Source organism: Bombus affinis, chromosome 13 (genome assembly GCF_024516045.1).
Source record: "Bombus affinis isolate iyBomAffi1 chromosome 13, iyBomAffi1.2, whole genome shotgun sequence".
NCBI classification, from domain to species: domain Eukaryota; kingdom Metazoa; phylum Arthropoda; class Insecta; order Hymenoptera; family Apidae; genus Bombus; species Bombus affinis.
The window spans coordinates 5,467,194-5,493,655 of record NC_066356.1 but is presented as its reverse complement, the minus strand read 5'-3'; the positions used below and the strand labels follow the sequence as shown (position 1 = coordinate 5,493,655).

At 32.5% G+C, this 26,462-nt stretch overlaps 1 protein-coding gene and 1 long non-coding RNA gene across 5 annotated transcripts; both read left to right on the top strand.

The window, feature by feature from the left end:
- The first annotated feature begins 165 nt into the window (after positions 1 to 165).
- Positions 166 to 26,442, top strand: LOC126923029 (BAG domain-containing protein Samui-like). Of its 4 annotated transcripts, XR_007713024.1 has the most exons (4): positions 11,003 to 11,502; positions 12,648 to 14,803; positions 16,865 to 17,009; positions 22,287 to 22,433. XR_007713024.1 is itself a non-coding variant. In XM_050736020.1 (2 exons), the coding sequence occupies exons 1-2, from the start codon at positions 334 to 336 to the stop codon at positions 24,393 to 24,395; spliced, it is 2,283 nt and encodes a 760-aa protein (XP_050591977.1). In that variant the 5' UTR covers positions 166 to 333; the 3' UTR covers positions 24,396 to 26,442. The 4 variants fall into 4 exon arrangements, 2 of the variants coding, with proteins under 2 accessions (XP_050591977.1, XP_050591978.1); XR_007713025.1 differs by lacking the exon at positions 16,865 to 17,009 and having other exon boundaries at positions 10,980 to 11,502; positions 12,648 to 14,391; positions 22,287 to 22,436; XM_050736020.1 differs by lacking the exons at positions 11,003 to 11,502; positions 12,648 to 14,803; positions 16,865 to 17,009 and adding an exon at positions 166 to 507 and having other exon boundaries at positions 22,287 to 26,442.
- On the top strand, positions 11,908 to 12,287 carry LOC126923057 (uncharacterized). Its single transcript, XR_007713043.1, has 2 exons — positions 11,908 to 11,952; positions 12,045 to 12,287. It is a non-coding gene; the product is annotated as an uncharacterized LOC126923057 (long non-coding RNA).
- Positions 26,443 to 26,462: the final 20 nt, after the last annotated feature.

Sequence of the window (26,462 nt, the reverse complement as noted above, 5' to 3'; positions counted from 1 at the left end):
AGTAGTTCGAGATAAATCGGTGACGATATGCGCGCTGTGATTGGCCGACAATTGAAGACGGGCCAATAAGCGCACGTTTCGTGCCGAAAAGATACGATTACACAGGCCGGTGTGAGCATGCGCGCTCTTTGATTATTCTCGCCATGATTCGGCGCGAGCTTTCAGTCACGCGCAACGCTTCGTAGGGGAATTGTATGAGGGACTTGTTTCGTGACCATCGTGAAAAAAGGAAACTATTTCAAGTTAAATTTGGTACAGCGTGTTGGCTAAAAGGCAACAAGTGTAACGTTCACTGATCGTGCATGAAACGGTTGTGCGCGTGTAGACCCAACTATGTCTTTCTACTTTCGCGACCGGCCGAAATTCGGCGACAGACTACGTGGTAAATCCGGCGACGAACTTCTGCAAGAGATTAAACAACAGTTCGACGAAGACAGCAAGTCTTTCTTCGAGCCTACAAATAGATCGCAACGGGATCCCTTCGAACGACATTCCACTTTCTCAAGGGTGAGTTTGTCTCTTTACGTAAATCTCCATTTAAAATCAAATCGTGCAAATCAGTGGAACATAATATTTATTATTAAAATTAAGTTTTTGGAATGATGCTTTTTATGTAAAGCATATTTTTATTCTAAGCGTAAATGTTGTTTTCTCATTACGGTTTTAAGAGTTAATTGTACTTTATTTGTTAACCTTCAGATTTTCATATTTCAGTGTCAAATTATGATAGAACATCGTTAACTTTTGTTTCTGTTGGTACAAAAGTTTATTTTCAAGTTCATGTAAAATGTATTTGTTATAAATTACGATATTTTGTTCATTTTATTTAGTAATTTAAATAGTAATTTTCACTATTAGTTTAGTTTAAATAGTTTAATTCAACATAATGATAATATAAGTAACAACATGGTAGAATTGCAATATCAATACTCTATCAGTTTAAGTTTGAAGTACGTCTAGAAATATTCACCAATAGCACTAGATTTCAAATGTAACTAAAAATTTTAATATTAAAAAAATATTACTAAATACTATATGGATCTATACATATAATGATACAAACTCAAAACAGAATATCAAAAGGTAAACGGGTAATTTTTCGTCGAACAACTTTTTAAATTATACCTTTATACCCTAATTAGAGTCACTTTGGAATGTCGAAAAAATGTGTTCCTTCTTGCATGATTTGAATGTGTTGTACGAAAATTCTTTATTTATAGAGTGGCCCAATTTCTACATCGTTTCACCAGCATGTATTTAGTTTTCTCTGCTTGTCGGTTATTCTTGTCACAATACCGATATTTTCAGAAGGCAAAAAGTGAAAAAATTGTCGTGTTTATTGGTGATCGGCATTTTTCAAGTACCCTGATGTATAAAGATTCGAAAAAATATAAATGTGTGATAGGTTCATAAGTGCAATATTTTTCATATAGGGTGATGTTTTTTGCACTGAATATAGTATTGTCGAAATCGTGTTGTTACAAATTAATTACGACAAGTATTTTAGTTTTAACACAAGAACTACTAACTTTTAATATGTATGTACTTAAATGTATTAGTTTATAGTTAATGACGAAACCAAATAGGTGTGTGTTTCTATTACAATAAAAGTAAATATTGACATCATCAAATATACTTGCAAAAACAAAAAATCTGATACCAGTTATTTTAACTAATTTGATAGCGTAGCGTTAAAATGAGGATAATGGTATTATATAATTTATATTTTAATATTTACATACGTATTTATATACGTTTATATATATATATATATATATATATATATATATATATATATATATATATAGGATTTTATTATTTTATTCTTCTATGCTATGTGAACGTTGCAAAAATTTGCAATTGTATTCATTATGCCGAATCACCTGTTCCGCGTTGTCAACGAGCCAATTGTCATAGTTCATGGCGGTCGCGTGACCGTTACAGCTGTATCGGATACCGTGAAAATTTTTCAATTATTTTATCGCGATCGTCTCAACGCACTACGTATTATGTGTTCCATACAATAATTGTTTTATTATCATTAAAAAGAATAACGAAAAATTTTTAATACGTTCGATACAGTATCCCTTGTAATATTACTCAATTCGAACTGTGACCTTAGACTCATGTAAACAAGACAATTTAACGATCAAATATTTCGGTAATCTTGTGATAATCGAGATTGTCCCAATGAATACCACAATAAAATATCCACCTGTATTATTTTTTTTATCGACGAACTTTATATTGTTGTGAAAATAAACTAATATTTTGATATGTATAGAAGGGAAATATAATAATACGATAACTTCCTAATATAATAATAAGATAGTTTTGAAGTTACGATTACTTTACCTCAGTGTCACTTTGTATGTATGCATAAACTATGTATATATAGAGATTAAAACTGCACTAATCGGTTCATATAGACAGTAGGTTGACTTATCTACCGTCGATATCGATCTATCTATGCGAATGTAAAGAGAGCCTTAAAAAACAAGTAGCTTAGTATCAGCCGTCATCTGCTTTTTATTTCAAATTTAACAAATTTACGAAGAGCTTTTTTTTGAAAATGGGATTTTTTTCATTCCATTGAAAAAGTCTAAGTAAAATAATTGCAAATATAAAATTGCTTTAACATATAATCTTATAGTTCTGAACTAAATGTCTGAAAGTCACTTAAGTATTTTTAGTATTTTCTATATAGATTAAATATGCGGGTATCATGTCCAAAAAGGTAGTATGCTATTGCAGGGTGAATATGGAATTAAAATTGTTCATATAGTAAAAGGAAAACGATTGATGATTCAAACGGAGGCCATGGGTTTCCCTCCTTTTTCGTATGTCCTCGTTTCGTTCAACTTCGATCGCCATCTTGGTGCATAATGAACGAAACAAAATCGATTAATCTAAACGTCTTCTGGGGGAAAAAAGCGTTCAAATGAGCGTCGATCCATGAGAATGGCGGAAATTGCTGTTTTTGGTCGTCATAAAAGGGTCTTTATCCAATTCTGAAATGCATTAACGATATAATGATAATTTTCTTCCAAAAAGCACAATGTCTTTTCCCTAGTTATATTTATACCTTCCTTGTTACGATAATAGTCCGTAATAGAAGCGTCTTTATGGAATTTCTGATTTTATATACAAAAATATAGAAGCATAAGATTTTCAAGAAATGTGATATGTGATTCTTGTTATAAAAAATATAATTTTGGTATTTTGCTTATCGATATGACAATATCTTTGTATTCGTGGAAAAATTTAATTGCACTTTTATCGAAAAACAATGAAGATTCGCACCAGATACATGCGGTAAACAATTGCTGGTTTTAATCTATTCGCGTGTTCTCAAACGGAATTGTATAAGATATTTGAGAATAAAATATTTTTAAAAATCTAAGAAATTTTTTAAGAAAGGAGCAATAAATTGGATGAGACATCGTTTATATAGAACTGGTTAGAAATATAAAGATTCTCAGATTTGTTGATACTATGAATAGTATGAAGACGAAGCACTATAATTTTAGCCCATTAAGAACCAATTATAATAGTTGCACATTATTAGGAAACATAAAAAATGTAACTTACATGTTGTTTTCTTAAAATACCGAAAATATATTAAGATAATAAATACTTTGCAGAAGCCCGCTATATAAATGAAAGATACACAAAAGCTTTTTATAATTTCAGAAGAAATTAGTTTAACATACTGTCAGAAATATTTCAATGTTATCAAATTTCATCAAATTATAATATCAAGCTGAAAGAAGAAATACTACTCGAAAAATATTAATCAAGTCTTTGGAATTTCACAACTATGTTATTAAGAAACCGAACTGAATAAGTAGTTTATCATATTGATAAATACTTCAGTTTCACCAAATTTCATCAAACTGTAGAATCAAGATGAAAGAAGAAATACTATCGAAAGAATATTAGCTGATCTTCGCAATTTTCTTCGCTTAACTTCAATATTAACAGAATTGAGCAATGTAAATCGATCGGCATGAATTACAAATGAAATGTTATTAATGTGTTAATACAAAACCAGTAGTTTGGCAAGTGTGCAACAAAGGAATTCGCAGAGTGTATTATCTATAAAAGACCTACTCGAGCTTCCTCGTATCTTTGTAGAGGGTTCTGTTCTATTCATTGAAGTCTATAAAGCTAGTGGGCTATTAAAACCACCCCAATTGCATTAAACGTCCCTTCTGAGAGAAAGAGGGTGACGACGTACCGGTACACGAGTACGAAATGAGATCAATATGGTATACGTGCGGTAAGTTTCGCAATTCTACCATAGAGAGCAGTCGCTCTACATCGGGCTGATATCGTTGGCTTTTCAGAAGTGCAGACAGATTCCGGCAAAGGACCCAGAAATAACGTGTTTGTTGCCAAACGCCCGCCGGGGAGATGACTTACCACTTATTCGCCTCACCATAGACCCTTCTCTGTTTTCAACAATAAAACGTTTCATTGATCAATCGATAAGATCGTTCTGACGGAGGGTGCGTTCCTTTTAAAGTAATGATACGAAGCCAGAATGCATTGCTTCGTTGCAATCTTCTTTGGATAGAAGAATATTAGTTAGACTGGACTTTTTTAATTTTCGAACTTCTTCAATTGGTTGATAGCTCAGTAGACTTGGAATTATTTGGAAGCATATTATTTTTTAAAAATAGAGGATTGAGCTAAAAATATTTTTTCTCTTTTTTGGAATTAGAAGATAAGTCAGGGTTAATGGAATTAATGCGAGATATTCTATTTTATTTATGGGAAATTTCAAGGAAAATTCTACAGGAGAAGTGTATAAAGTATCCAAACTCATTATAAGATTTGTGAAGAATGGATGAAACAATTTTCTGCTTTTACACTTCTTTAGTTATGTGCATAAAAATATGGTACCCAAAATTTCGCAGAAAGGCGGGAATTCAAAGAAGAAACGAGGACAAAAGAGAAGAAAGATAATTTCGTAATTACTACCGTAAAAGTATATTTAATACTAACAATACAAAGAAACAAGATAGAAGAAAGGATAAATGTCTTAGCCGCGTGATCGAGATGGTATCTTCCAGTAAATCTAAAAAATTCTGCAAATGTAAAATTTCTGATGATTTGCAAGAAATGTAACGTGTGCGTGGAAAATGTCACGGATCAAATGGACAGATTATTCTGGATCGAACGGTTCTTGGTTTGGAATGGCGAGAGGGAATCAATGGCAGCTATTTTCAGAGGCTCTGGCGTCGGCGACGACTTCGTCGTCGAGAACGTTCCTAGGTCTTCGAACATGCCGATGGTGTTTGAAAATTGAGAACATTGCTTCATGATATGCATCTCTTACGAGAAAAAAAAGCAGCATTACTTCATGGTTGTCAAGATCCTTTTTATACCAACTTTTTATACCGAAAAAAAGGAAGAGTATCTCAATTCAATGAGAATATATTTTTTTATTCTTAAAAGAATAATTCTATCTAACTTAAGCCACAGATTTTATCTTTATTTTTTTTTTTTTTATTCTTTTTTATATCACTTTTTATTTTCAAAAATATCTTTCTCATACGAGAAAGAGCCAGCAAATGGTGGTCAAATGTATTTTTACATGTATTTAACATATACATTTTCTTCTTTATATCAATCTGTATTCTTAAAAGAACATTTCCTCTAACTTGGATAAAAAATACTGTTTTTTCATAATATTTTTTAAAGAAACGACAAAGTATTCTGTTTTATAATTTTGCCGATATTGATCCATCTTCAGAAAAGATATACAAATTTTTTTATGAAGTTCTTTTCTAGAGATGAAGTCTTGAAAGTGCGATAGAAATGATCATTTCTGGTATAGAACGTAGTCATCCGTCTGGACCCCTGCATCAATATTTACTCTGGCAAGATTGCTGCCGTCACTGGCCGATTTTCTTTCATTTTTTTGCGGTTCCCATTCACTTCTCCGTCCTGGATATCGACGTGGAAAATGTTATGGAGACAGAAATGCTTGGAGAGGGTAAAAGTATATCAAGGGAATATTTTATTGGTTCTGGCTAGAACTTAGATCTACTACTAGATATGCCTCTTCATACCAGAAAAATACTAAAAAGTATAGATAATAAAGAATTACCAGTCCTGAAATAGAAGTAACGTCTATAAACAACCGCTGTATGATCTCTCTTAAAGATAATTAGAAGAAAGATAAGACAAACAAGTATTTAAATTCGCAAAGGAGAAGAATAATGTAATATGATACAGCATTCTCTCCTTAAAGATTTAAGAAAATGCGATCAATTAAATGTTAAAAATTTTTAATTTTATATTTTGAAAAAGGAAGAAGAAAATGGAAGAAGTGGAGAATGTAGTACTCCATCATAATAATCCAGAATTAAATGATACTATTCCTATAATTTTGTAATAGTGGAGCTTCCCTATGACTTGTAATGCTGCATGATGTTTCATGGTAATGCATCAATGGTGACTCGTCTCCGATTGAACCAGGCAAAGTTTGGTGCTAACTGCAAGATAAGACACCTCGTTACACCCACTGCAATTTTCATGCGATGACTCACAAAGTCATTGGGATTCATCGTGCGTGGAAAGGGACGTCTTGAAAAGTGCCCTCTTTCTCCGTTCTAAGAACCGCGTCGCGGACCCTTGATTATCCCTCCTACTTTCCTTGGTGAACGTCATTCATGAAGCGGCATTCCTATCCGCTTTATGGCCAGTTCTACGAATCGTTCGAAGGGAAAGGGTCATATCGTGTCTTCCTGCAACGAATTTTGGGAATTGACATATTATTTAACCCTCTATAATCGTGGAAGTTCCTTTATTCACGAGAAAAGTATTTGGTATCATAATGTTGGTATTTAAAGGATTTATTGATAGCAATTATCAATTTTTGAACTTAAAGTTAAATTAAAAAATATAGTCAGAAGGAAGAAGTTACAATATTTTTTCTTATAAGTAGAGAAATTCTAGTTATAGAAAATCAAGACAATTAAAATTAAGATATTATACAGAATAAAAACTCTGAATCGTATTCTCAATACGTAGATAATTATTAATAATAGGATGGAATGAAATGGACTTTCTAAGGAAATAAATAAACCTATCAAACCTCTTAAACATGTTATAACAACATAAAATTTTACAAATTCTTCCTACACATATTATATACTAAATATAACGCAAAAGCTTTAGAGGTTTTTATATTATTTTATATGTTTCAAGAATAATACAAGATATATTTTGAATTTTGAAATAATCCCCGAGAATACGATTCTTAAACAAGTAACGAATTTATAGAACATTCTTAATTATACAAAGTACATTCTCGAAGATATCTTCTCATTGCAAACACAAAGAAAGAAGTAATAAAAGTAAAGACATGATTGTAGTAGGTTGTGTGTCTTATCTCGAAGATCATTTCTGTTCGTATACATCGAGTATGACAATGTTGTTATAATATTACTGCACAATCAAATTCTTTACACGCTTCCTAAGAGGTATGTCCAATGCTTTTTCAAAGATCTTTAAAAATTACATAGTCCTTGTGCATGAAGATTGGTATCATGGTGTCCTCGACCTTCGATGCTTTTAGCGAGCTTTTAGCTTTTATCGCCACGCCCTATATCAATTACAATTGGCTGAAGTATTTCAAACGTACAATATTGATCCTCATCTATTAACAAACCTTTAGTATCTTTCATACCAATGTCCAAAAGTTTTACATTGTTTACTATTTCATATAAGGCATATACAACATTTGAGAAAAAGAAACACCCGATTATTAATACATAGTAATTAATAACTAAAACATTACGTATTCAGTATCATCATATAATATATATTATTTTGTATACATTAAATATAATGCTACGATATTTAAATATATTGTACAGTATACAATATCTACTTAATATAATAACTAAATTAATAATTAAATTCGCGAGAACTCCACTATGATTTATAGAACAAAGGAGAAATATATCTAAAATGTTTCTGTTGCTAGTCTAGTTCGTAAAAATTTCCGATCCTCTAATTTCAAAATATTTCACCGAGACTATTATGATTGTGAGGTAAAATAGCGATTCAAAATTATATAATGACAGCTTACACCAATTTTAAAATCTCAAAGATCGGAGTAAAAAATAAGAGAACGCGGCGTTGACCGACGTGTTGAGACTAGTATACTTGTTGCATCAATGGAGCATTCCGAGTGTATGCGTTCGACCTGTAGTAGGAATCTCCACTTTTCCTTTCACTCTTTGGTCGTTCGATACACGTGCACATCATGCTTTGTTGCGCGTGAAACACGACGCAGTTCCGTGTGAAAGTGTACACATTGATCATTCTTATTTTCACTTCTCATAGCAATAATCTAATACAAGAATGCATAACAGGTCGTAATGGTATTCAAATCAAATTCGTAGATCAATGATTTTAGATTATGCTATCAAATTTATATTTAATAAATTATATATATAAGTATCATAATAAAACCTTAGATTTAATGGATGAAATAAATTTTTATATAGGTTCCATTTCTTCAGTTACGTTAATAACAATATGAAATTGTATAAAAATTCACAGTAAGAATTTTAGAAGTAAGTACGTAGTATGTATTTACACGCGGGCCTAATGCGTGCAAGAATGCATGCATGTATAGCATAGTATATGAGTAGAGATATGCTGATATCCGTAAGCCAGTAAGGAAATCAGTCTTTACTTCTCTACACTCTACAGTCATCTCTATGACGTCACGAAACTTCAGTCTGCTAAGGAATGGCGATCGAGCACTTCCTCAAGCTTCATAGTTTCCTGGCCGCGCCATCGATCACCGTAGATCATCGATCATCATTATCGATGATCGTGCGAGTGATCGAAACGCGTGAACAAGATCGAGAAATAAAATCGAAGACGAGACTGCAATAAGTTCTCATATCGAATAACGTGATCCACGATTTGTTCGATCGATTTTGAATATTAACGATTATACTTACTTTTAAGTCTCCATGAGAGACGTTTAATTTAGTTCGAGTTTTGTAAAGAGATGAAAAGATGGAATTATTGACTGGATAATATTTCATTAATACATACATATCTGTCACGTGACAATTTACAAATTACAAATTGCAATTTACGTATTTTTCTTCAAAAACTATAAAATCGTTTATATCATAAGAAATGTGTAATTTACATTTTGCAACTTAGTTATTGAACCGTTAGATGGCAACACTCTTCACAAAAATTATTAAGATATATGTATACCATTTCTGTTTTAACTGTGTATCAATTTCATAGATGAAAGTATTTTTTGAATATAATATAAATAATATATTGTATAAATAAAAATTCCAGATAAAAATATTTTAATATTCATTGTTGTACGAAGCGTGAATATACTAATTTGTAATTTGCTATCGTAATGGAAACACGACAAGCAACAAAACATTTTTCCGAACTCTTGTTATGGCATTCACCTTTGCTAATGATTTATGATATTTGTATCGTCATAAAAAGCACTTAAATTGAGCTATTAGGTATATAATTTTATTTATCTTTCCTGACTTGACTCGTACAGAATATATAAAGATGATCTTCTCTTTTAAACGTCGTGTCATCGTTTTAATGAATCGAAACAAATTTCATTCTCTTCTATTGCCATGACTCTGACACACAGCTTTGAACTATCGATATTCAAAGAAAATCCAAGTTTTATTACGTTCAGTTACATTAAATTATCCAATTTAAAAGAATATGAAAATTATTTTCATTGATCTTATCGTTAGATTATTCAATGTCCATCCCTGTTAAAAGTCTGCTCCTAACCTTAAAACTTGTCTCTTATTAGGCATCAATCTTTTCAATCATTTTACGTGATGAGTGAAACCAGTAGTTTTACAATTTGTTTCACATATTACACAAGACGTGTATATAGGTTTATTCGTGGATTATTCTCGCCATAAAAGAAATTCCGTCTCGTTATCATTAATATCATTATCATTATAAATTAGAAGATTGAATGAGAGATTTGTAATCCTAATTGGTTGGTGATTATTGTACTTATTATATTCGTAACAAATTTATACATCATTTTCATAAAATTATACTAGTATTTATCATGTGATACATATCCATAATTAGATTGGGGATTGTTATATAATTTTGTAAAATTTAAGGACATAAAGATGCATATGATGTAGGTATACACATGTAGTAACTAAATGAGTCTTAGAGGAAAGGACAAGTAATGATGTTTTGATTTAATAAATGATATTCAAAGCAACGAACTGATTACAATGCTGTCTTACGTCTTCTTCTCATACTCCGCTCTCGATTTCCCGATTTACATTCTCCGGCTTCTGCACTCGCTCACTCTCGCTTCTCAATTCACACTCTACGACTTTTAACTAACTCATACCCCCTGGGCTAGCATCCCTTTGTCTTTTCTTAGCCTCACCACACATGTGTTCTGCGAAGGCCCGTGGCCAGGGTCACGTAGGCCTTTTCTACGAGACTACCTGAAGGACCGACGACACATTGACGGAACCGATAATGTCTCGGCTCTTACAACATTGTTCATGATTCGACCGATATCCTAGGCCTTTTGACCCCGATACTACATACATAATAACATGATGACATACCAAAATATATGAAATATTCAAAGTAAAACATCTGTTAATAGAGAATGAAACAAATCTCTATCTAAATTTTATTTCTTTAGTTGTATTCATAAAAATTTGGATCTGCATAAATATCTGCAGTCTATACATACACACACACATATATATATATAACAAACCGCTATTTTCTACCCCTATTTTAAAATTCCATTTTCATAATTTAAGCATTAAGAGGTTAAAACGTTTTCGGAAGGTAGAAATACCAGTGGCATTTATGTATATCACACTTCTGCAATCTTATAAGAATCCTTGAATGGTGATTCGAAACGAATAATTCGAAACATCTGAAAGTCAGAGATGAAGATCGTGCTTGATAATAAGTTGTACATGGAAGCATAAAGTGTTCGAAAACCATGGAGGACTACCACACGTACAATTTATTCTTGCCATTGTCTCACGCGTGCAAGATCACCGAAGTGCAATATTCGCTTATAGAATTCTACAGAATCCGCAGATGGCAGTTCGCTGATGTATTGCCAAGCAATGGATTACATAATCTCTATCTTGTAGATTGTAGGGGAACACGAAGTGAGTCATCTATCGAGCGAATTGCCGTTGTGTACTCATGCATGTGCAAATCGACATGTTCGTCGAAGTGTACGATTCGATCTGTGTTTCCTGCTTATTGTCAAGCGTGGTATAAACATTCGACACTATTGAAAGTTTCAATCCGATTCTACTGCGTTTCGAAAATATTCCACAGGAAGCTGATTCCACGATTTCCACAACGCATAGACAAAATTGCACCTTGGTGATCGTAAAGGAATTATAATTTGATGTTTCGCGACGCTGTACCACGTGCTCGCTCACGCTGTTATTAAATGTACGTATAGCACGAGTAATAAACCATTTTTGATACTTTTTTGTTGATATTTTAAGCCCCATTTAATTTGTCAAGATGAAATTTAATTTATATTGTTTTTTTAAATTAAAGATATCCAAATGGATTGCATAACTTTATTATTTTGATAAAAAGATAGTATTTTTCATAAAAATAATTATATTTGTAGCAAAAGTAATTCACTATATTATTATAAATAATTATCCTAAGAATAATGCACTTTCAAAAATGAAGATCGAGAATTTACATTTTTTACATCATTACGTCAATCTTTTTTTTTGCTTTTTATGATTGTAGCATTGGCGCGTTACCATTAAATATTATATATTACATGCTAACATTATTATGGATCATGCTTAATCTAGTGAACGCTTCTTTTTCGCTAGTAGACATAAAAATAAGTAGAAATATATTTTCGTGAAACGTTTTCAGGTAATTTTAAGATATTGTTTATTGCGGTCTTAAATAAATATCAATTACAAAATATCTTAAATGAATATGAATTACAAAACATTAATTTTTAGATAAAAAAACATATAAAGTTACTTAATGAATTATGGAAGTTTCCGAAGGGTAATTGAAAATCGCGCATTAGATTATGAAATCTTATTCCTACTTTGCTTGGCCTTTATCCAATCAAGCATCGTTTCAAAGGTTTCTATATACCATTAATTACATCTCAATGGCATAACCGGCTGTATAGATATACTCTATGTACTATTATGTCACTTGCAGTCGCCTTTAAATATAGTGTTCTCACGGTTGAAGTTATAGTATTAATTATTCTATCGTCATCCTTGGATATTTAAAAAAGTAAATCATCAAATTGTATCATATTGATCAACACGATGCAAAACAGTTAAACATGTAGCTTTAAATAGAATTCTTCTGAATCATTTACTGGCACATTAGACACATTAGAATATTATAATATCAATTTAATGTAAATATTATTTTGAATTCTTCTGTATAGAACGATTATTCTCAAAAAAAAAGATAGGTGTATATATTTAAATAATTTTGAAATTTAAACAAATCTATAATTACATAACTCGAATAGAATTCATTTATTTCACTAATACTACTATATTATTACAAATATAGATAAGATGAAATTTTATCATTAGGTGATGATAAAGTTAGGTCACGATGAGCAAGGTCTCGGTTTGTTGTTGCGTCACGATGCAATATCTTGATTACAAAGCACCTATATTACATGATACCTGGCCACACGACCTGCACACGTATTTTCACGTCCAGCAGAAGAGGTTTGGATCGGGGCCAAATACTGCGATCGTATGACTAATTTTCAATGGCTGACTTTTAGTACTTCAGCGGTATAATACATCTGAAATCGTAAAGCCAAGTTGACATATAATCAGTTGACATTACGTGATAAAACATTCCCTCAAACGCTTATGCAACAAACACGATGTATAGAATTCTCATTAATTACAAAATAATTATTGGATCGAGGTGAGTGTTGAATTTTCATTGGAATTTTTCGGCGAAATTTCTCCATCGGTCATGGAGAATTCTTTAGTTACCATTTAAAATTGTTAGTGGGTCTTAACGTTACATATAGTGTCAGAAGAATCTTATCAGAATTACAGTAACGATCCTATTTAAAACTCGATAAATTCTAAAAATATATCTTGTTAATACATATGGGTTTTATTTATTAACCGCCCAATTTAGTTCTTATTGGGAACAATATGTAGTCTATATATATTTTACGCTGAAACAGTGCCTTTGAATCAGACACGGTCTATTTATACTTACATCGAGTGATTCATGGTTAATATTACATTAAAAAAAAATAAGTCGAATTTTGAGGATAATAACACGATCGAAAATTCTACTCGATTAATGATGATCTATTTATATAGTGCGATTATTGGTTGCGAGGAAGGAAAACGAGTTGACCAACTTTTCGGATAGGAATACAAACATGTGAAGGGAATTCATGCTTACTATAAAAGGATATAGGTAAACAAGTCCAGAGTACAGCCTTGCTCGGTAGGTTGATTGTAAAACGAAAAATGGAAAAACTTGACAATACCGACCCACAATTGGCACAGACGATAAATCATGCTGAAAGAATATTTCAAACCGATTTCAACGTGAAAAAAATAAATATTTTCGAAATCATAAATATCCTAACACTCTACGTAATTTAAAAACTCTGTTTATTTATTAGGAATTAAAAAATCCACGAAACAAGAAAAACTTACTAGATTATATATGAACATAAAATAATACGAATTTTATGATGTTTCCAATATACATATTTTTCGACAAAACGTACTTTTTATTTTAGACAATCAGTGATAAGGTCGATCTCAACTTCAATTATCTTTATCTGTGAATATCTGAAAAAAGTACAGTAAGAACGTTCTCTGTCATTCTTCACTTCGAATGTCGCGTGCCGTTTAAGTGCGCGAAAACCAAATGATTTCTCGAAAGAGCCAGAGAGGAACGTTCTAGTAGCGTCTGGTGTGTTCGTTCGATTACTTCCGTGAGGGTTCGGCTACGCTCGGTGGCAGTCACGTGGCTCTTGATACAGCCCACACAACAAATATATTTAAGTTGCTCCGGGAGCGCGCTGACAGTTTCGCTATTGACCTGAAACGAATGTCTTCTGTAACGCGTGCATCTTGAGGATTTTCTCAAGAGAACATTTCCTTCTTCTAATGCAGAACCTTTTATTTGCGAGTGAGTGATACAAGTGTAAAATAGACGGAGTAACGCTGATAGTGGTCCAATTACATAATCTGACAGCAAAAGGAAGAGAAGACAGAAAGCTAGAGTGCTACCTAGAGAAGATCGAAGGGAGAGGCTAAAGACAACTGTCGCACGTAATTGACTCGGGTAACTTTGCAAGATCTTTAAGCAAAAAGAGAAAGAAAACGAAAGTGTGTTTTTTTCCAAATGTTTATTTTTTCGTTTCGCCTTTTTTGTTAACACGCCGTCGCTGTTGTTTAGTGAGCTTCTTGGCTGATCTTTTGAAAACGTATAAACAAATATATACATAAAAAAAAACTTAACCTGCAGAGCGAGCTCTTAACGGTAAAAGAGGCACGAACTTAACCTCTTAGTGTGTGAGAAAAAATACCAGCATATTAAAAAAAAATCGCATCTCCTGAGAAAAAAGAAGGAAAAAAGGAACACCACGTATTCGAAATCAGGCACGGATCAAAGGGTCCAAAAAATGGACTCGCCTGTCATCGTGGACAAAGCATCCGAATTCGGAGAACCGATTGATTTGGATCGTCCGTTTCCCGTAAGTGGTGCCATCTTTTTTTTTTTGTCATTCCCATCGTATATTCCGCAGTACATAATACATATGTATTTGTTACAACCGGAACGAATATACGATTTTTTAACGTGTTACAGTTAAGAGTAATGGACGGTATGTTATTTTTATTCGTCGATACTTCAATGTCTCGATATTACACTATAACTTGTTTGTTACTCGAACGTACACTTAAGTATCAGACAAGAATAATGTAAAGAAGTTGTGTTAATCGGCTTATGACGTTGCTCCAAGCCTGTATGTCGAATCATGCGATCTAAACGTTGATATAGTCGACTCGTGACGTTTATGCCAAGACTTTTCCAGATCGTTCTAAAGTAGTATTGCGCACCTTTTGATTTGTTTTACTTCCTTCTACATGTATAGGTTATCATCGATTTTTCGATATAATTTGCATATTTTAATTATTATATGATTCGTCTCTATTTAATATAATGAACATTTATTTATTTATTTTTTTACTTTTTATTGTTTTACTATCTGTATTATTTTTCTTTTTATTGATGAGTTTGTTGAACGGATAGTATAATCGATGTTACCCTATCCCATGGGAAATTTGGGTGTTGTCTAGTTGATAGGGAACGTGAGGAAGGTATACGCACGCCTATCGATGTTCTCGATTCTTGCGTTTAACGTCGGTTTCGACCTTCTCTCTTGCGTTCTGCGGAATCGCGTGGAAGTTAGAAATAGAATTCGCGAGGAATGACGTAGGTTTTACCGTCTCGAAAACGTCGACTTGTCGACCCGTGGATTTCATACTTTCTCCGGACGAACAGAATGGATGAACAAATTCCTCGCTAACTTGATGTTACTATAATACGATTTATGTACTCACGTTACTGATTTCAGTCAAAATGAAATTTAGGATTCTTAAAATTACAACACTTCTTTGTTCGATTATTTAGGAGTTTCCTAAATTGACAGGAAATGCAATTTTGGAACTATTTTGTAGGTGCTATGATAGTTTTATAATGATGATTTACAATTCACATAGATAGGGATATATAGGTATAAATATCCATCTACAAAACTCGGCTGAAAACTGATATGAAAAAATATCGATTTACATTATAAAATCAGTATAATTCAATCATGTACAGTTAAGTACAAAATATAATATAAAAATTTCCATTGACTAGCTACATATAATGATATATTCCAGGTACCTCTATACATTTTTTTATAGTTTACTTGCTAAAATGAAATATAGGGTTTTTGACACCTTGACTGGAATTTCCATAAGCTCTCTATAGAATCTTAATGTTATGTAACATGAAATCTTCTTATGGTTTCATTACACTGACTTATTAGTATATTATTTTTCCATAACTTCTAATTTTTTTGACTATTAGTTTGTAATACTTTTGCTATAGTTTTATCATATACATGTATTTCGTCATTTCTCTTTCACTATCTGTTTGCTATAAGAACCATTACTCGTTTTGTATGAATTTATTGAAGTCTATACTTCTACTTTAAGTCTCCAGATAAATTTTTCATCATCAAGATCTTCCAGAAAAATCATCTCACAGATCATTTTATTACATTATCATCTTCATGGTATTCCAACCGGAAGTTATCAGTGCAATGGCACTCGTACAAATATTCGATTTTACTGGCGTCTTCTTGTCTGATCAAGCCCCAAGCCGGTCCTGAATCTTTCTAACGTGTTCTCCTAGAACAAGGTCCATTCCTCCAAAACATAAGCGTGTTGACGCTAATAATAAACTAACGGAGACGTTTCTCCTCCGTAGCTCTGTCTGCGACCAAAAGGAATCAGATAGAGAAAGAAAGAAGCAAGAAGAAAAAAAGACGAAAAACGTAACATAATCGCGGTCCATTCGCTGACTACGCGCTTTATTTCCTCTCGTTTATGTCCGACCAGTCGACCGTATTAGGCTTGCCTGAATATCTTGCGGCCATAAATGGTCTTTTCTCTTGAAATTTAACTCTGATCATCGATAATCTTCATTGTTCTCCAAAGAATTTTCTCAATCGAAATAATAGCACAAAGATTAATTGTTTCAGTTTATTACACTATTGTTTGGAGTATACTGCCGATGATACTGGAAGGATCTTTGAGGTTAGAATCGAAGCGAATATTGCTTAGGAAGATTAGGAATCTTGATCTGCAAGATCTCGTGCAGTAAAAGTTCAGTTCATATATTAAAAGGTATAATAAAAGGAGAAATAACGGTTATTTGGATAGCTGCATGTTGTGCTTTTTGTAACTGTAGCTTAATCATAGATTGTGGTATAAGTATTTAGTATTTTAATACTCACAGTTTGCTTTCTGATCTTTGAAAAGAACAGATCTACCTTTCAGTATTCTTATAACGTTTATTTATATATTTACGAACACTAATTTTTTTGGAGATAAGACCTAAAAGTAATCCTAACCTAACGCTAACTACAGATTAAAGAACAGAAATAAAGAAATTTTTTTAAAAATTTTCTGTTTCCATATGGAGAGTGAAATGTGTTTTATTTTTCTTTTTTATTTTTCATATTTTATTTTTCTACATATCTATCGTTTTTATCGCTATTTTTATATTGTAATAATTCTGCTAATTCTAAATACCTTATATATGTAGGTTATTACAAAATAACCCACGGTCACTATTAAAACGAAAGCAAAGTTGTAATCAGTCATTTATAATGTTTATATTTGTCCACATTGGTCAACTGCACGAGAGCTTCGCTATATTGCTTCCACCATTAATTATATCACGTCTAATCGAACTAATTGAAAGGAAATTGTCTTCTCAATATCATTTACAGCTTCTCGAAAAGACGATAACAGAGTATTTTTACCTGTGATCTAACCGGCTGCCCCTTTTCACGTAAAAAAGAAACCGGTTTCGATAAACATTATTTTTAATACTATCGATGATGATGCCTTGACATATGTCGCGTAGGCGTTATCCAACCATTGGAGAACGGAAGTGAAACCAGATTGATATTCCTTCTCTTTCACTCATCCATTATGCGACATATTTCCGGTATTTCATAAAAATCTTTGCGGTATAAGATTTCTAGAATCTTTATATTATAAATTTTAATAATTTCTATTTCTCGAGAAGAAATAGTGTAAATCTTTTTCATATTCCCTCATTGTATTTTTGAGTTTTAATAATTTTGTATTGTTAATGATCTTAGAAACTTATTCCTTTAATTGAGCTTTTTTCTTTTACTGTTGTTGTCATCTTGGTACTTTTCAGAAACTAAACATTTTTGCTGCGAATATTCATGACTTCTATAATTAGATTTTTCCAAAATTCTAACACTCTTGTTCATTCTTTTTCAGTGCCTTTCCAGATTCGAGAATGCGTTTAATTTGTTTATTCTAAAATCATAAAATTTGAATAGTGACTTTCAAAATTTCCTCATTCTCTCCAAAGGAGAACATAATCCAATTTAATTATTTTTTCTTACTAATACAAACTGAAAATAAAAATATTTAGAAGATAGAATAATTTATCTTGCATTTTCTTCTACTTACACTTTTTAATTATAAATCATACGAAAATAACTATTCTTTTGATTATTATTTCTCTATTACTTCTCTCGAAGAATATTTCTATGTTAATTAAAAGCAAATGAACTGTATATTCTGAAGAATACCATGAGGAAATCAGGAAATAACTATAAATCCTCGTCTGTCATGAGCTTGATTCAAAGAACCGTGACATAGTTCTTCGTTTATATCGAGCCGGCGCTGACATTCACCCAGTTTGCCGTTTTATGGATAACCATAGCGGCGTGAACTTTTCTTTACCTTTGATTCCCTTGTGTTCTTACATATAAGTTTTGTTCATACAAAATGTGTGTAAAATTATCATTCTAGCATACTACAACGGAAAATACATTGTTTCTAATAATTTAAAATTGTTTATAACAATATAAGAATTTTCCTTCTTAATTATAGTTAACCTCAAAAATGTATCAGAAATTATTTTATTTATTTTATAATTATTTATTATATTATGTAATAATTATTACTATAATATATATAATAATGACAATAATTATATTTATATAATATAAATATAAGAATATAAATATAATTATATTATTTATAATATTTGTTATTTTAAAACTATTAAAATGTAAATTATAAAATAAATATAGTGGATAGATCATTAATTTAATTAAAAATTGTATATTGACTTGATTTAATAGATTTTTCGTTGTAATTTAAGTTATTGTTAGTCAGTTACATGTAATTTGTCAGTTACATGTTACTTACAGTGCATGAACACATACATATACACAAGAAAAACACAACAATGAAATCATGAAAAGTCGCATAAAAGGCAAGGAACGCGAGGAATGCAGCACGCGGATGAATATTCAATGCAGAGTAGTTCAGTCACAGTTCCTGGAACTTCATCTGATAATAATTAACAAGTTTCATAATTTTCAGATCGGAAGTGTTGCATGAACGTGATGTAGTACCTTCTTTAATGATTTTTAAACATTAAAATTCTTTTTGAATACATTCTAACCCACTACAATAATAATATGCTATTAAAATATAATAACAAAGGATAGAAAAATTTAAGAATGCATATGAAATATAGAGAGTTTGGTATAAATATCTCTGAAATGAAAGACAATTACAAGATTATAATTTGTCAAAATAGTTTAATATCATTGTTATTATTATATATTACTTCATATTATTAAGCTTGCTAATGTTAAAAACATTGCTCGAAAATTAACTTTCCTTAATGTAACTGGAACGATGATTAGTATAATGGTTCTGCTTAGAAAATTTCATTTAAGGCAAAATAAATTTTCAAAGAACTATTAATAGCCGTTAATGACAGAGTTTAATTATGGTCTAACCTATTTTAGCAACTATATACACAATGATGAAGTGAAGATAAAAATAAAGAAACACAAAGAAAAAAGATGATAGCTGATTCAGATGTAGCAATTCTAAATATAATGGATTAGACAATAGCCTAGTTCTTTAATTAAATATTTCGTGTCTTCGCGCTTTTAATGTTTACGCTGCGCGCGCATCTTCTATACGGCGTGAGAATTTTCGAAAATTTCACAGAATCAAACCGTTTTATGGAGCTTAATGAATTTTTTCAAGATATAAATTACTATGAATTTGAGAATTGAAGACTTCTCTTTATAACGAAGTTGTAAAAGTTTGTGTACAACCCTTTGTCACTATTTTATTGCCCTTATACGTATAGCTAGATCTGTCTATCTTTTTTTGAATTCTATGTTTCTAATAACAATTACGCTCAATCACACAGAATAGACGGAAAAAGTCTGCGTATAAAGGTTAATTTATGGATTTTGCTGGTCAGAAAATATATAAGTTATTTTTATTCGGTTCTCCTTTTTCATTTAATTTATAATATTTAATATATAGGAATTATCATTATTCTTCATTATCATAGGATAATGAAGAAAAGAAGTAACCGATAGAAGCGAAAGAAAAGTTTAAATATTCCTAACATTTAACGGGTGTGCATGATTCATAAGCGGAATCAAGTGGTGCACCTTTAAAAGGCATCGACATACGAATGGAAGACTTTCTATATATTTTAGTCGATATGCAAAATATACTGGAAATTAATATATGAACTCGGGAAAGAGAAATGTAAGCCTAAGTCCTATGACTTGAATTGCACATAAATTCGCAAGAATAAAAATGCTTTTTGTGGTATCTTCTAGATATTATTAGAACCGAATAAAATGATACATATTAAAAGATTGATATTTATTAAAAAATGAATTGGTTAATATTTCGAGGCACCATTTTTCCATATTGAAAAGGTCACTCAACAAAGCAAAAATTCCCTCAGACTCTAAGGAAGTAGTTTGTGTAGGATGAATTGCTCGCCTGCAGGTGGCCAATCATTGCACTTTTAAAGCTCTTTATCTAAAAAACAAGGCGGTATTAGATATATGTTTATTAAACAAAAATATTAAACAGCACTATCTGCTTCTGCTTTTGATTGGTCTATATTTGTAAAACATTACTTTTTACCATTAAATTTTACTTTTTACTAGCAAATAATTGCTAAAGTAGTAATGTTAGCTTTTAGTTGTAAAATTTGTATATAATGCCTATAATAGTTGTCAGTAATTTTATATTTGAAATAAAATGTATCAAACAGAAAGATAGAAATTTAAAGTCAAACAAATAATAGAAAATATTATATATTAATAATCTTTTATAATTTTCTATGATTCTTATATATTTGCGTTTAGACATAAGTATATACTTTCTTAAAGGAAGAAAAGGAAATTTTAAACGATCATTCCTATTTGCTAAGGAAGTCACGGTTTCCTTTGACCGAATTATTTTCTGTGGATGAAACTACGAAATACAGTGCAACAGCCACGTATATATATACTGTATGTAGTTATTCAATGACGTAAAGGCCGTAATACACGTCGTCACGAGTGGAACACCCACGCGAAATCACGCATTTCTCGAAATGGCGTCAATTATCATACTACTAATCCCCAAGTCGTAACGTTAATGGTTATTCTTCCGATATCGTAAAAAAACCAATCTTCTAAGTATTTTTCTAATATTCACGTATGTAAAATATTGTAAATGTCTACAACATTCTAATCACTTTGTGCATGGCTTTTAATTTTAATAATACATCATTACGAGATCTTGTAACATTATTGAAATCATAGATTTTTTTAGAAGTTTGATACAGATTTATCAAAGCGTTGCACTTTACGCTTCGTTTTTCTTTTAATACCATTTATTCGTATGTTCACCTACTATTTGTTATATTTCTTATATTGTGTTCGGTATCAGGCTTTCTGTGACTTACAGAGAAAGAAATCGCTTTAACTCGCAAAGAAATGTAGAAACACGGCTTATTTCACAGCTTAAGCGGCAGAACTTAAGTAAATAAACTTTAACTTACATCGTTATATTAGTCGATAGAGACGTCTTCTGAGGTCTTTTAAAATTTTAAAGAAAAAATTAAAAAAGAATATTCTAATAGCCATAGAAAAATGAAAACATTTCACGAACATTTAAGAACAAAATTTGAACTTTGAATATCGAAATAGTAAGAATTCATTAAGAGCGAGCCAATGTTGAATTACTTTAACATTTCGTTCATGATTATATCACTTTTGATAATATTTCTTCTTTCATCAAGATCCTGCTATTTTTTGAAGTTTGAGAATTACAAGTATTTATTATTCTAATACCTTAAATTACTCTGAATATTTCTAATTCCTCGTAGTTTGAAGAAAATATTTGCTTATTACTTAATTTTTGCTCATCATTTTTCCCTTGTTTTTATGGATTAATAAATAATTAAATAAATTAAAATAAAATTCGGTACACCACATATACAGACCTCAGAAGTCGCACTTTAGACTTACTAAAGAAAACCGAAAAAAAGAATACAAATTTCTTACTTCGACTTCTATTACCTGTTACCAGGGGTTCCCATTCGACGACGACAATTTCGGACGACGCAGTGATATTCGTGCGCATCTGGACGATCTAGCAGCCCGCCACCCAGAATTCGCCGACCATCTGTTAGGCCCACCTTGGGGTGACATTCCCTTCCACAGCTCTTTCCGTAACCGAAATCGCGACTCTGGAAATAGAGATCGTAATAATCATCAACAAGGTTACTCTGACGAGGACGCACGAAGCCAAGCAAGCGGAAGTAGCGCTGCCAGCGGAATCAGTGCCTCCAGTTCTCACGGTGAAGCGGACATTAACCAGAATCAGCAAAATAAATCCTCCAATTTCGAAGAACCTCATAGGAAAAGTCAAATTCCGCAATACGGATTACGTAATACTGTGGATATAGGTCAGCACCATCACAACATGGAAAATCTTGACAGAGGAAATCGTGGACAGCGTTCAATGTCCGCTCCTCCAGAGAATAGACAGTCTTCTAATCAACAACAACCTCAACAGCAAGAACAACAGCCACAGCAGCAGCCACAGGGTCAGAGATACGTTTCTAGGATAGATATAACGCCACAGCATAACCAGCCTCAGCAACAGAAATCACAGCCGCAACAGTCGCAACCACAACCACAAACTCAGCAACAACAGCAGAAACCTCAGCAGCAAAGTAACGTTAGGCATATTCCAATTTTTGTTGAAGGTAGAGACGAACCTGTGCTACCAAGAAGTTTCGACGACCCGTCTTCCTTCAGAAGAGCACCTTCTCCTTTCAGAAGAGAACCTTCCCCTCCACAGTTTCATGCACCACCACACTTTCAAAGAACATTTGGTCAGCACTTTGGTGGAAGACCCCATCAACGGTCTCCACACTTCCAGGAATCTTTCTATCAGCCACCAAGCGGCTTTGAGCATCCTTCCAGAAGACAACAGCAGACACACACTTTCCAGCAGCCTAGACAACCTCAGCAGCAACAGTATTGCGAAAGACAGCCTCAACAACAATATTATACTGAGAGACAACCACAGCAGCAGCATTATGAGCAATCCAAGCAACAGAAGTCTCAACAGCAGGCTCCACCTCAACAGCAACAGCAACCTCAGCAACAGGAACCACCAAAACCTACTGTTCCAAAGGATCCTCTAGAAAAAGTAGCTCTTGTACAGAAAGAAGTAGACTCTCTGGCTGAACAAGTTAAACAATATAGTGGTAACTCGAGGACAGATAAAGAATATATTTATCTAGATGAAATGCTTACTAGGGAACTGATTAAATTGGACGATATAGAGACAGAGGGTAGAGACAATGTTCGACAGGCGCGCAAGAACGCAATAAAGACTATACAGGAAACTATTAGTTTACTGGAGTCGAAGGCGCCGCTTCCATCGCAACAAGTATTGTCAGAAGAACAGGAGAAACAAGAAGTTTCTAATGTAACCGAAGTAGCTGAACAGACTGGAACACTGGACATACATCATAAAGGAGAGGATCAGCCTCAGAATAAGGAAGCAATCCCATTGCCTCCTGCACCATCATCTCCAACGAAGAAATCTAAAAAAGCTACCGAACCTTCTACAGAAAAAATAGAGAACTCTGATACTTATCACGCCACAAGTCAACAACAGGATGCTCGGCAGGATTCCAGCGAGCCTATTGAAACGACTCCAGCGAAGAAGCCGGAAGTGACGTCCATGGAAGTTCAGCAAATTCCAGACGAAGCTGTTATAACTGAACAGAAGGAAGTAGAGAACGCTCCCGGAGAAAAAGAACAGGAAAATACTACTGAGGTAAAGGAAACAGATGTTTCTGCTGAAAAGACCACTGAGAACATTCCCTCTGAGGGGAATAAGGAAGTAAATCTTCTAGAAGGAGAAAAAATAGAAAATGTTTCTGAGAATAAGAAAGAAGAAAACACTTCCAAGGAAAAGAAAAATGAGAAAACTGATAGTAAACGGCCTGACCAAGAACAACAGCAGAAAACCGAGGAGAAGATGGAGATAGAGAGTAGTGAGGTAAAGCAGTCTCCCAGGTCAAAAAAAGGAAGGAAGGCAAAGAAACAGGCTGCTCCAGTGTCTGATAAACCTATACCATTGCCAGCTCCGGAGAACACTGAAACTAGTGCAAATTAGAATAGCTGACAGGAAGAAATATAGTGTCACGATTCTAATTGAACCAAAGGACGCATCGAGCAAGTTATTCTGTTGGTTGTCGCCAAAGCAGAATATCATTATTTTGGAGAACAAGCGAAGAGAAGCCTTTTGATGGTCGTTATTTCTTCTCTGTTTTGCGATCATTCATGATGCCAGATCGGTAGGAACGTCGTGGATCGACGTGAAAATCGCACAATCGTCAGCATGGAAACTACGCCGGCCGGAAACGTTCTTTTGTTCTGTTTCGTTGCTCCTTCGTTCAAGTGGTTGCAGTCAGGTTCAAACAGGAGAAGAGTATATATGTTCAGACAACCTTATAGCATATAGAATCGTACAACGAATATCCAGCACAAAAAGGCTGTCACGCTGTTGCGTTGCATTTGGACAAAACTGTCCCTCCTGATTTCTACTCTTCACCCGTGCTGATTTCATGGGAAGTCATATGAGCAAGAACATAGAATACTCAAGGAATTGTATTACACGTTTTGATAATGTTCAGTGCAAAATTTGATTGCACTCGAAGAAACTGAAATATCGGTCTCCTTTTAGGAACAATTCCTTTCTCTGTTTTTATTATTACTATTTCTTCTTTTTTAAATTAGTCACGTTATTTATTAGATATATTTTTTCTTTTATTGAGACGTTGATTGACTAGTTAATTGGTTAGATAATGACTGAGTAAAAGCAAAGGAATGAAAAAGCATTTTTTAGGAACCGATATTTAGTGTTCTATATATTATCGAGACTGGCATGTAGTCAGTATTGATAATAAGATTAGTGGGAGAAATTTGACACGATTATGAAAATGTTTAAACGTGTTGTATAATGAAAATGATAACGATTATCCACAAGGAAACGCGTTGAGGATGTCGGAGTCGAACGTTCAAGAATGGAACGTGTCCGTTTCTTACTATTAGTATTACAGCGCACGGCCTGAAGCATGATAAAACTAACTTTATTATTATTATTATTTCTATTTATAATTTATTGTGCGTCTGCTGAACGATTCGAGCACGATTTTCGTGCCCCTAATATAATAGGTTATTAAAAGAGGATGGTTCAGGAATTTATAGATTCTTAATAACGAAGAGAATGAACAAAAAAAACTTACAGTTTCACATAGTTGTGATTTCCTAAATATCTTTGTAAGCTTTTTTTCTTGATATACTAAGGAGGAAGAACACCAGTTTAATATGAAATGTAGAAGTAATTGACTAATTTTATAGTATTTATAAGATAACAAAATTATTTTTTCTATGTATTTTCACTCCAAGCAAGTTATCTATGCTGTATAAAAATCGAATTACATATAGTTTAGCCTGAAACAATCAATTTCTAGATAAATCAATTAAGTTCTTTTTTACTTGATTTACTGTGTAGTATGAAATCTGTGAATTTCTGAGCCACTTTATTTCAATCCCATGTGCAAATCTGTTGTCACGAAACCATTCTGTGTGATATACGAACCATGTATGTACATATTAAGATCGTATGTGTTCGTTTTATGAAAAATGATGTATCCCGTTCACAGTTACCTTAAATCATTGTTCGATTTTTAACAATATTAAGAAACTTGATTCTTATCTCTTGAAAAAAAGAAAAATTGTCGATAACAATAATGTATAAAGTACATTATTCTATGGTTCCTTGTTCAGGGTGATACTCATCATTATTCTTCCTTTTTTTGTTTCTTCTCAATTTTTCTTCTTTTTTTTTTTTTTTTTTTTTTTTTTTTTGTTTCTGTATGATATTTACGTACATATGTATCTGTAGAAATCACTTGCTCTCAAGCAGAAATTTTGTATTTTTTTCTGACATGTGAGAAGTGCACACGCGCGCGCGCGTGTGATCTGTGGTGTGTGGTGTGTGGTGTGTGTGTGATAAGAAAGAATAAATGTATTATACAAAAGAAAGATATGTGAGGAAGAGTGGATGAATAAATGATGTAACTATCAGTAGAACATCAGTATAAGTGCGGCGAAAATGTAACTATTTTATGAACAAGCGCATTCGATTGAAAATACAATCTGCTCGTTTGAATCATAT

Coding starts and splice junctions, on each gene's coding strand:
- LOC126923029 (XM_050736020.1), top strand. CDS start 334: ATGTCTTTCTACTTTCGCGACCGGCCGAAATTCGGCGACAGACTACGT. Junction 508..22,286: donor GACATTCCACTTTCTCAAGG/GTGAGTTTGTCT, acceptor ACCTGTTACCAG/GGGTTCCCATTCGACGACGA.